Source organism: Tauraco erythrolophus, chromosome 1, assembly GCF_009769465.1.
Source record: "Tauraco erythrolophus isolate bTauEry1 chromosome 1, bTauEry1.pri, whole genome shotgun sequence".
Classification (NCBI taxonomy): Eukaryota; Metazoa; Chordata; class Aves; order Musophagiformes; family Musophagidae; genus Tauraco; species Tauraco erythrolophus.
Genome location: NC_141465.1, coordinates 116,440,503 through 116,452,781, shown reverse-complemented (window position 1 = coordinate 116,452,781; position 12,279 = coordinate 116,440,503). Strand labels below are relative to the sequence as shown.

The following is a 12,279-nucleotide window of genomic DNA, read 5'->3' as shown; positions in this document are numbered from 1 at the left end:
AAGAACAGAGGCAGAAAAGAAAGGAGGGTCAAGGAGAACATCTTGGTTTCTGTCTGCTAGTGATGTCCCAAATCTTTCCAAAGGTAAGACTAAATCTTTGCAAATTTTTGAGTCCACTTCTCTGAAAGGCTTTTTGTTTTTCAGCTGCTAGGTCAGTCAGTTCATCATGCCAAACTCCTATCCCTGGAGACAATGTAGGCTTCAGTCTAAGCAGCCTAGCCTCAAATACTGCTCAAGAGCATCAACCTTTCTGTCATTTTGAGAGTCTCAAGATGTTGGGGTATATCCTACAACTCAGTTCTGGGAAGAAGGTTTCCATTATGAAATTAATCCTGCCAGGTACAGCTGGTCAAAAGAACAATGAACAGGGAAGCTAGTGAGACCATGAGGTCCAGATCTCCAGAAGCAGGGTTTTTTTGGCAAAGCCTAGACAGCCTCAAGTGCACACCAGAATGAACAATACACCATTTTATGATGAATCAGCTTTAATCATGTAAATCCATACTGAAGTTTTAATGTTTTGCAAGGCATTTTCTCATGAGGTAAGATTCAAGAAGACACTGGATCGGATACAGACAGGGTAAACTGTGCACATTTTTCTTCTACAGAGAGTATAACAGACAATATCTGAGAAGAAATCTAATGGAGAGTTTTCTAAGCAATAAACAGCTTATATCCAGCATTCAACATCCAGCATTCCCATTGTCTGGGGATTAGTTGTTTTTTAATGACAACTTATGCCATGGAATCACTATGCTGTACCGTTAGTGCCTTTAGCAAGGAAGAAGATGTAACTTCATGTTAGATGCAACTCAGCTTTCAGTGCTTCACCCACAGTTCTGCATCAGTTCACAAGGAGTTACAGAATAAAAATGGTTTCCAGCCAAGTGGGCTAAAGCTAATCTGGAAGCAGATGTTGTAGGAGATACTTTATGAACAAAACAGGAACAAGCTGAAACTAGCCTTGTTGCCAGCAGGTTGAGAGGAACCAAATCCTGCTGCGTCAAGCAGTCAGGGAATGGCACTGTTGCACTGCGAAGCCTGAGGCTGCCTGAGCAATGCACTAATGGCAACTGGGAAAAGCAGCTTCTATACAGTTCAGTCTTTTGAGGACAGTCCCTCACAAGAATTCAGGCCCTGCTTCCCTGTTGCATCATATGTCAAAAATACTAATTTCCATAAAAAGTAGAGAATCTGTAACCAGGTGCCCCCTCAGGAGGTACGACGTTCAGTGAAGCCCGCTCTTTTGATTCACATGGACTTGGCCTCAAAGGCAGAGCACACCCATTCTCAGCATGCATAAACCTCCTTGCTCTCGGCGCTAAAACCAAGTCCTGATGGACTGTGTCCAACTTACCCACCCCGCTGTCCTAAGGTGTCCCCAGGTAGTTCACGTTCAGGCTGCCACCCCAAGTTTCAGTTATCACAAAATGTCAAGTGAGCATGCTTACATGCACCATTTCCAGTTTATTCCAACTAATTTTACAAGCAAATGCACTAGGTAGCCTTCAGAGATTATGATCAGATTCTTAACGGTTTTGAATTAAGGACTAGAGCTGTTAGTGCAAAGCCAAATCGTGCGTTTTTCCTGGCCTGCCAGGAGCTCACACTGCTGTCTTGCTTCTCGAGCTATATAATTTAAAGTGCTTCAGACTAGGTTAAGCAGCAGAGATTAAAGGGGTAGCCTTGCCTCACACATCTGTGCAATGGAAAGCCATGCTACTGTGACCACAACAGGCTTCCAGATGAATTCCGTGGGAAACAGGCTTTGGTATCCAAGCCAAATTCAATACACTAGCAAAATAGGTACTTGGAAAGATGACAGAAAGCATGTTTCTTTGTCTCTCTTGAGGTTATAATGTCATCAGATCATGTGGAAAAATAAAATAATTTCCTTGTCTGTGAGGTAAACAATGACCCAGCAGTTTTTTAATAGTGTAATATTTTGATGCCACACGGCTTGGTTCTCTATGGGGTTTACCTGCCTGGAGAGCTTCCTTTAAAGCATGCAGGAACATCGCAATACTCCTTGGTTTAAAGCACCTAAAACCTTTTCGACAGAATTCAACATTAATCTGCTGATACAAAACATACACATTTAGGTCAGAGAAGACAGGTCAAGAAAAAAAATGTGCATTCCTTATGAACTGAGAGGTGATAAGATTAGTGACATACTCTTTCGGGGAGGGATATTAATTTTAGTCTTGGATCAGATTCTTGCAAAATTCAATGTGCTACAGAAATATGCTGCACCTCTGTTACAGAGTATTCCTACACTAGAAGAGCACAGCTGTCAACCACCATCCTCCTCCCTTTAGTTTAAGCAGTCTTTACTTATACTGGGACCAGGCTTTACAGGCTTTGAAGCTATGGGTAGAAAACTTCAAATTAATTAGAAATTCTAGGGAACAGGTGGGCAGGTTACAATGGTCCGCACAGTCTCTGTGGCTGAAGAGATGCATCACAATGCTGCCATGTCTGAAGGTCCAAGTGTAAAACCCTGCACTGACCAGCTAAGTGGTGATAAATGTGTGAATGAATGATGAAGAAAGAAAAGTAGACAGGTTAAAACAACTGATACACAATCAACAGGAAAATATCCATGTGTGCGGTTAAAAGTATACTGCTTATAGTCAGAATGAATTTTATTTCAAAAGTTTTCTGTTTAAAAGAGATTAGTAGCTGTGTCCCCAAGTACTAGTTAAATGTTTTTTTTTAAATAACGCAGATGAGATACTTTGTATGAAAATATGTTCATTATGGAATCCAGAAGCACATGTTTAATCATTTGGAAATGAGAGGACGCACGTTGCCAACATGAATTCCATTTTAAGAACAAATATAGAACGTTCTGTATTGTCATTCCTTTCCTAACAATAGCTAAAATTAACTTCTAAGTTTAGCTATTACACAAAGCATATTAAATTAGAGGTACTGAAACTAGCTGATAACTCATTAATCTAAATTGAAGGGCCCAAGGGCAAAGTCCCCGATCTAGACGACTGGGCTGTACAGCAGATACCTGCAACCATTAGCATTCTTTTCACTACCAGTATGCTAACGCACGTACCACTATCAGAGTATCCTTTTAAGGAGCTCAGAGCAGTAATATAAAAGCAACTAGTGCTCTTCACTGGGCAACATCTTTTTCAAAATACTCTTACAAAATAAGTCTTCCAGCTCATGCATCTTCCTATAACACTCTACACTACTTCCAGGCAAGAAGTCTACCTCTCCTTCCGCGAAGCATGGTCACATGCTCGGCTGGGTGTCTCATATGAAGCAGATCAGTTGAGCTAGGAAGCCAGGTGCAGGATTTCCTTTGGCCTATGGGAAGATGGGTGACGTGCGACAGTCACTGCCTCTGTTGACTTCTGCACCATTTTCTCCAGTCTAGTTAGAAAGAATTGGGCTGCCAGCCTTGTAAGTCTGCCTGCATCTTTCCTTCACTGTGTGCACGCACACATGCCTGTGCTATGAGTAAATCAGAGTGCCTGCTCTCCAAAAGTTGGCAAGGAACCTCCCAAAAGATTGGGCTGGTTAAGGCTGGGGAGATTTTTTTGGCTTTTCTTCCAGCATCATTTATAGTACTGGAAAAAGAAAACACCTCAACTGAAATATATTTATCTGGATAACAAAGTCCACTGTAATCCCATTCAAGGGCCATTACGAAATGGTGACATTTTGAATTTTAGACATGTAAATCAAAGTCTCAGTAGAACAGGCAGAGACATAAGCACCCTGGGTGCACAGCAAGTGAACTGTTTTTTCTTTTCCTAATACAGAATCTCAACGAGTACTAAGTGGTATCTCCATACAGTAAATGAATGACTGAGACCTCTGTCTACACAATGGACAGCGAATATACCTGGATATACCTGATGGTTAAACAAAATTGCAGAATACCATTTATACCTTATTTTCATAAGTCAGTGACATTTTTCATCTGGTATCAGAAACTGAGGTTACTTTGAAAAACCAGCAAACTCATATGCAAATTGCCAAAGTGTTGTATCTCAGCTTTTGAAGAACATAGTCAATTTAAAACCCATATTTTTATGCTTTATCTGCTTTGCTTGAAACTAATACTATGACTGCCACAACTACTAAAAATAAAGGGTAAAACCACATGCACTGACTACATTGTATAGTCAGATTCACTGCTTATAACCACCTTCTTTTGTGAGAGACAGAGACAGGAAAGAAAATAAAAATTAGAAGAAAAGTGATAATTTGGACTTTGTCAAGTAGAGATCTAGAGACCAGGAGAATTTCAAGATAGCTGTACTCCCCAAAGCTATTTAATTCTTCTTTTGAACACACTATAATTCCATTTATAATCTGCTAAGAAATCATATTAAGTAATATTTTCTGGTTACAATAACTTCAGATTTTTCTCAATGGAGAATTCTGAAGACAAAATTTGAAGCAAGACAAAAACCAAAATAGAGACATTCAGGCTCAGATCATAGAATCATAGAATCATAGAATCATAGAATCATAGAATGGTTAGGGCTGGAAGGGACCTTCAAAGGTCATCTAGTCCAACCCCCCTGCAACAAACAGGGATATCTCCAACTAGATCAGGTTGCTCAGGGCCTCGTCCAACCTGGCCTTGAATGTCTCCAGGGATGGAGCATCCACCACCTCTCTGGGAAACCTGTTCCAGTGTTCTACCACTCTCATGGTAAAAAATTTTTTCCTAATATCCAACCTGAATCTACCTCCCTCTATTTTAAAACCATTACCCCTATGTGTGTCCTATCACAACAGGCCCTCCTGAACAGTCTCTCCCCATCATTCTTGTAGGCCCCCTTGAGGTACTGGAAGACCGCTATCAGGTCACCCCGGAGCCTCCTCTTCTCCAGGCTGAACAGCCCCAACTCTTTCAGCCTGTCCTCATAGGAAAGGTGCTCCAGCCCTCTTATCATCTTCGTGGCCCTCCTCTGGACCCTCTCCAGCTGGTCCATGTCCTTCTTGTGTTGGGGGCTCCAGAACTGGACGCAATACTCCAAGTGAGGTCTCAAATATTTAATTAGCTTCCAATAAGCTTATGTGTTTATAAGGAAATCTGCCCAACTGTATCAAAGTTTCTCCAGAAATTTTATACTATAGCAGTGCATTCATGCAGAATAAAGATTCTTTTTCTTTCACTGTCATGGCAGTTAAGTGTCAATTGAAATTGGTTTTGAGGAGCAGACAACCCTATTAATCCTAGCTATTTTAATCTTGTGACTGATGAAAAGATTCAAGAAAGGAGACGGTTGTTAGTCAAACAATTTTTAACTGAACTCTGGATGCATATTGAGGGAGCAAAGCCTTTAAGCATCAGAAGACAGTTTTTATTTATGCTTAGTAAATATTAAAGGTGTTAGCAATACTGCCACTTCCACATTTTCCCTAGGCAGGTGAAAAAGGAAAGAACATGAGCTGGACCAACTCTTTGTAGAAACTGCTGATGCATGGTAAATTTATAAAGCGGAGTGCTGTACAAATTTCTTATTGAATGCTTCCAACATGAGAAGTTGCTACCCCATGCCTATATATGCATTTTCAGTTTACAACTGAAAGCAAGTTTGTGGTGAGAAAAATATCCTTCAGCTACACTATCCAACTTAAGCACACAACAAAAGTAGTGCTGCTGATGCAAGCAGGACCTTATAGTAATAGCTGAAGATAAACACAGAATCATAGAATGGTTTGGGTTGGAAGGGACCTCAAAGATCATCTAGTTTCAACCCCCCTGCCACAGGCAGGGACACCTTCCACTAGATCATGTTGTGCAAAGGCTCATCCAACCTGACCTTGAACACTTCAAGGAATGGAGAATCTACAACTTCTCAGGATAACCTGTTCCAGTGTCTCACCACCCTCAGAGTGAACAACTTCTTCCTTAGATCTAATCTAAATCTCCCCTCTTTCAGTTTAAAGCCATTGCCCCTTGCCCTATCACTACACACCCTTGTAAAAAGCCCCTCTCCAGCTTTCTTGCAGGCCCCCTTTGGGTACTGGAAGGCTGCTAGAAGGTCTCTCCAGAGCCTTCTCTTCTCCAGGCTGAACAACTGTCGTGGTTTTAGGCTGATCCAGCAACTAAAACTCACACAGTCTCTTCACACTGTAAAGTCCATGTTTTGCCCGTTACCTCTCCCAATCACTATTCTTATCTCTAATTCCTCTGCCCCACGTTGGGCGCCAAAAAGACTGTCGTGGTTTTAGGCTGATCCAGCAACTAAAACTCACACAGTCTCTCCTTCTCCAGTAAAGTAGAGAGGAGAGAAAAAAAACCCAAAGGGACTGAGGGTTGAGACAAGAACAGAGGGAGCACCCACCAACCATGGTCCTGGGCAAAACAGACAGGGCTTTCTCAAAGCAAAACAGTTTATTAATGATTACTTAGAAGGACAAAGGGAAACAAAACCGATTACTCGAGAGGACAGAAAGAAACAAAACCAGATCTTAAAACCGACACCTTCCCCCCACCCCTTTCCTTTTCCTCTTGGCTCTACCTCCTCCCCCCAGCAGCACAGGGGGCAGGGACTGGGGGGGTGCAGGTCAGTTCATTCCGTGCTGTTACTGCTGCTTCTTTCTTAAAGGAGAAGGAGTCCTTACACCCTTTTCCCCCACTCCAGTGGATCCCCTACCCACGAGGAAAAATCCACAAACTTCTCCAGCGTGAGTCCAGCCCACTGGAAACAATCCTTCCCCACAGATTGCTCCGGTGTGGGCTTTACCACAGTCTCGGGTACTTAGGGAGCTGTAGCCACTCGCTCCAGCGTGGGTCATCACGCAGACTCCAGATGCCTCTCTGCCTTGCCGTGCGTCCCAACACGACCATCCTCAGGCTCAGGCATCTTCTCCCCACGGGCTGCGAGTGGGTCTCTGCTCCACCAAGGCTGTCCTGGTTGCAGGGGGGCCACCTGCCATCTCACCATCAGCCGCAGGGGAAACTCGGCTCCGGCACACCTCCTCCCGCTCCATCCTCACTGACCTGCTGTCGATGCGGCTGTTTCTCTCAGATCTCAGTCCTCTCCAGGTGAACTCAGCCCAGTGGGCACCCTGGCAGTGGGGTGCCCCCGAGTTCCCCAGCTGGCTCCGCTGCCGCCATTCTCCGTGGGCGGTGCCGGCCCGACGCAGGCAGCTGCCCGGCCAGGAGCCAGGGAGCGGGGGCAGTGCCCTCCTCCCTTCTCTGCTCGATCCTATGCAAAGCACCTTTTCCGGTTCCTTTGTCCTGACTTAAATAGGGCAATTCGCAGAGGCGCCCTATTGGCTCAACCCCGAGGGGGATGGCAGTCTGATCTGGTGGCCAGAACTAAGCCTAACCTGGTTCCAAAACCAGGGAGGTCGCAGGGAGCAAAACCTCTCTCCTGCCACCAGAACCACCCCCTCCTCCACATCAAACCATGACAACAACCCCAACTCTCTCAGTCTGTCTGCGTAGGAGAGGTGCTCCAGCCCTCAGATCATCTTTGTGACCCTCCTCTGGACTCGCGGGTGGGGTCTCACAAGAGCAGAGTAGAGGGGCAGAATCACCTCCCTCGACCTGCTGGCCACGCTTCTTTGGATGTAGCCCAGGACACGGTTGGCTTTCTGGGCTGCAAGTGCACATTGCCGGCTCATGTTGAGCTTCTCATCAACCAACACCCTCAAGTCCTTCTCTTCAGGGCTGCTCTCAATCCATTCACTGCCCAGCCTGTACTTGTGCTTGGGATTGCCCTGACCAATGTGCAGGACCTTGCACTTGGCCTTGTTGAACTTCATGAGGTTCACACCTCTCAAGCCTACCAAGGTCCCTCTGGATGGAATCCCTTCCCTCCAGTGTGTCAACCACACCACACAGCTTGGTGCCTTCAGCAAACTTACTGAGAGTGCATTCAGTCTCACTGTCCATGTTGCTGACAAAGCCCATCTGTACCCTCCCTCTCCTTCGCCCCAAATCATCAGCTTCTGCTGAGGTGTTTTCAGTATGCTTAGGACTTCTCCTTTTTTTTTCCCAGTCTAATTCAGGCTAGAGAATATCTTGTCTCTGTGCTAACTAGAGACTGAAGAAGAGACGGCAGCTAGCAAAGACTTCACTTGAGGAAGAAAGTAGGTTAAATGGCAGGATTCAGGGGAAAATAGCCTGAAGAGACCAGGAATTCAACTGCTCCTTTCATTGACGAGTTGTATTTTCCATTTGCTAATGGTCTGCAATTCAGTGAAATTAATCCAGTTGGAAGACCAGACTCTTAATATTTTGTTTCTTCTTCTGGTCTGCATCGAAGTAATTTCTTCCTGGAAGTGGATCTAACTAAAGTAATCCTTGCCTTTGTCACCTCAATAACAGCAATTACATTTCAAAGTAACTCAGAATAAGCCGGTATTACTGCAACAGCAACACTTAGGTAAGTTTAAGGCATCAATTTCTATTTGGAAACGTATTTTTTTCTCATATGGCAATACGGAGGTTTTTCTGAGTTTTTTGTAAATAGAAGAGAGATACTTTGAAAGAGAGGCTTACAGAAACTAAATAATGGAGTGACCACACAGTAATAAAATATATTAACTGCATACACTTCAGCAGGAGAGTCAGAAATGACAAACATTTTTCTTTCCCAGTTAGAAAGCAGTTGACACATCATGCACTTTCATTTAATTAAAGCACTGATGCTTATACACTTAAGTAAAAACTCTGAAAAAAACCAACAAAGTTCACAGGAAATATAATAACGCTTTTGTAAAGAAAAACTTATCTTTATTTCATACCTGAAATACTGTTTCGTCTCCAGCTGTTTTCAAATCATCTTCCTTCCCAATGATTCTCTGCAACTGTTTTTGTTAATATATGAAAAAAACCCACAGGAAAATTACAAATTTGGTCAATCAAGAGTCTCCTTTTTCATAAACTTGCATTAATTCCACCTTTTCTTAATTATAAAGTCATTACGTTTCTGCAAGGTTCTCTAGACATGACAAAATATACTTAAGGATATTTTCCTATTCAGACACACTTTTTCCCAGGAATGTCTTATCTGCTGTGGTTAATATATCCAAGCAGAGCATATGAATCTATCTGTTGCTTACCCTATTTTTAGAGGAGATTTTCTTGCACTAGAAGCTTAGCATTCACTCCATAAGATTTTGAAACTCAGGGGTGTAACATCGAGGGTTACTCAGGAAACAAAAATTATCCTGTGATTTTCATGCTGTCCTCCTAGACAGCTTACATAGTTCTGCTACAGACATGATCTTCTAGACATGAAAAACATACTTGTTCAAGTGAGGTACAACTAACAACAAAGAATACTTTAATCAAATAAGCCAGTGGATTTTCAGAACTAGCATTAAGCAGAACATAGTTTGAGTTTCCCCTCCACCCCACAAAGAAATGAATCTTGAATGTTTTAGCTAAGAAGATCTTCAAGTCACTGATATGACTCACATTTCAAAACATAACTTCCACTGTCCCAATTAGAGATTTAAGGTAATATAGAAACTGCATTAATTTGCAGCACCTCAAGTATATCTCAGCTGCAAGGTTTCTTTGACTGTATTTTAGCTTGGGAGGTCAAGACTTCCCCAAGAATAAGCGATTCAGCATAGTACAAGGTATACCTACCTTTCACAGGCATTTGCATGAATCCTCAAAAGGACAGCAAAAATGAAAGAACAAGGGACTTATTACATTTCAGGTACAGATACGGACTTACACCGAGTACTCCAGATTTGGAGACTTTAGGAAAGATGCTTTTAAAGCTCAGGTGGTTTGCTTCTCAAACATTTCTGAGTGATTCCTCACCCTGCCCATGAACACTGGGAAAAAAATCCATGATATAATTTGCATAGCCATTATTTTGTGTGTTTTCAAATCTCTTCTTAGGGCTTTATAGTTTTCTTTTTTTTTTTGTTATGTTGTTCAGAGACCTAATATGGGCTTGTAAGTAGTAAGCAGGAAAAACCTGCTGTTTGTGTCACCAAAGGTCTTTCCCTGGTCTTCAAATTTTGACTAATAATTCACCTGTTCTGTTTTTTTTTACAGCCTCAGTTTTTGAGTTTCTCAGGATAGTTACTTTCTATTATTATTTTTAAATGGCAGGCCTTGATAGCATTTATCAAAATAAATACCGTAACAAGACAATTAAACAGTATCAGTTCTTCCAAGTTTCTCCAAATTCTTTTTATTTTTGATCACTTACACAACAATTGACTAGTACAGTAAAAGCATTACGAATTTCTTCATGGTAAAATAGCAATATAGAGCTTTGGATAAAACCACAACTGCTCATCCATATTCTCACTGAAAAATTACATTTTTACTCACCTGAAAAATTCATCTTTTGCTCAAACACAAGAAATACAACTGCAAATATTTTCCAAACAAGAGAAAAATCTGACTTTTTTTTCTTTTGGATTTTATTTTTAAACAACTCTTTAAAAAGTCTGCAGAGACTACTAAAGAACACAGATACACAGCGTATTTTTTTTTTCACAACTGTTCTGTAAGATTTAGTTTATTATTTTCTTACACTGTATGTAAATCCTTATAGTGCTTGAAACTATTTCCAGTAGTTTGCAGATTTTTTTCCAGCACAGTGCAGCAACTACTCACAGAGGGAGAAGAATTCTGACCTCGAGAAATGGACTCTAATACTCAACTGCTCCTTGTAACGTTTATCTGTATTTAATATTTATATCTCTTCATCACTGGAAGATACTAATGGCTAACTCAAAGATAGAGACCTATTATGCACAACTGATGGCTCTTTACTAAAGACATACTAAAAGTAATCTTTTCTGAAAAAGACAAAGAGTTGGCAGAAAGGCTATGTCAGTCTTCAAAAAAAAACCCGTAATTTTGCATCTTCCAGTTGTTTAAGAGAAGTTAGTGCTTGTGGATGTTCTAGGACTGCAGAGTTGTTCTGTACAAAACCATCGCACCCTGCTGACAGTGTCAGGTGCTGGTTCACTCAGCCCTAGATGAACCTCCGCAAGTGTTTTGTAGTATCTGCTGCACAGGAGAAGTGTATACAGTTTATTTAGACTATTTAGAAAGTCTAAATCACATAGATCTTGCATGTGCCATCAGTTATCCTACGTCCATTCCTAATGATTTTGAACTGTCATTAATTTTACTTAGAAATATTTCATCAGGACAGAGTTAGGGAAATTCCTCACTTGCTGGGGATTTTGGGATCTGTGGTAGCCTTTTTCTTGATGGGAGGCCTCAGATTAATGTGCATAGGTTATTATGGGCACACGTCTGGAAACTCCCCTCACTGAGTCTCACGTTAATGTCTTGGAAGTGCGGAGTACACAGATGTATCTTACCGTCCTCAAAAAGATGCAGACAATATGGCTCTGAGAAACAATTCTTTGCACTCTGGCAGGGGCTGATTAAAGGATGGCAACTGACATCTGTCTGTGAACATGCCATTTCTACCACGACTTCTTCACCCTGGAGTTGCAGGGCAAAGCAACAAATCCTTAAGGAGGCCACCTCGAAATACAGATTACTGTGATTCTGGGGCCCTGATACTGAAATGTCTCTTGTATTGTGAATGTTTACCACTGAAACATGGATGAAGCACAAATTAAAACCAGACTGGCTTGAATGCAAAGAAGTAGGGAGGACAGAGAACAAGAGTCTGTCCCTGGGAAGGGATAGACTTAACTCCTATTGGAAAGGAGGAAAATGTGCACAGATAGGGAAAGGTTATGGAGGGCAACATAAACTCTCTCCTTCAAAACATGGAATTGCATTCAAGATCGCCTTTCCTGAACATTCATTTATGTTAGCGAAAAGCATTGAATCTACTGGGATATCCTGCACCTCACACTCCTTCAGTGCCTGATCCATACAGCCTATCTACACCACGTGCTGCAGACACTAAGGACTTGGGTTGTAGAGCCTGCTTGTCACCTGTCTCCCTTTCCTGAATGATTCATGGGACACATCTTGTGCCTGTTTAACCAGTAACACATGAGAGCTGAGATATATACAATTCAAAGAATGATGGACATTTTCTAAAAAAAAAGGCAAAGTTCTTACCTTAAAGAATTTACAGTCTAAATCTACAGATGTAGACGTACATAGATGTCTAACCAGTAGAGGTGACAAAGGAAGAGAATGAAGTAGCACTGAAATTTCTTTTCCCGTCACATCCTGCTTACAGTGACTTCCTCCTAATTACTGCTTCTTTGCTACTCTCTTTCACTGTCCTTTCCTCACACGTTTTCTGATATTATTGTCAAATGTACTGTGGAAATAACTAATAGAATAGTTCAGACTTATTTTCCTGAGAT

At 41.9% G+C, this 12,279-nt stretch overlaps 1 protein-coding gene across 1 annotated transcript in view; it reads right to left on the bottom strand.

The window, feature by feature from the left end:
• The window catches only part of MICU2 (mitochondrial calcium uptake 2), a 163,236-nt gene that overhangs the window by 18,696 nt on the left and 132,261 nt on the right, over window positions 1–12,279 (bottom strand). The window contains exon 7 of the mRNA XM_086621449.1: window positions 8,743–8,805. Coding sequence (XP_086477575.1) covers window positions 8,743–8,805 — 63 coding nt within the window. The remainder of the gene's footprint in view (window positions 1–8,742; window positions 8,806–12,279) is intronic.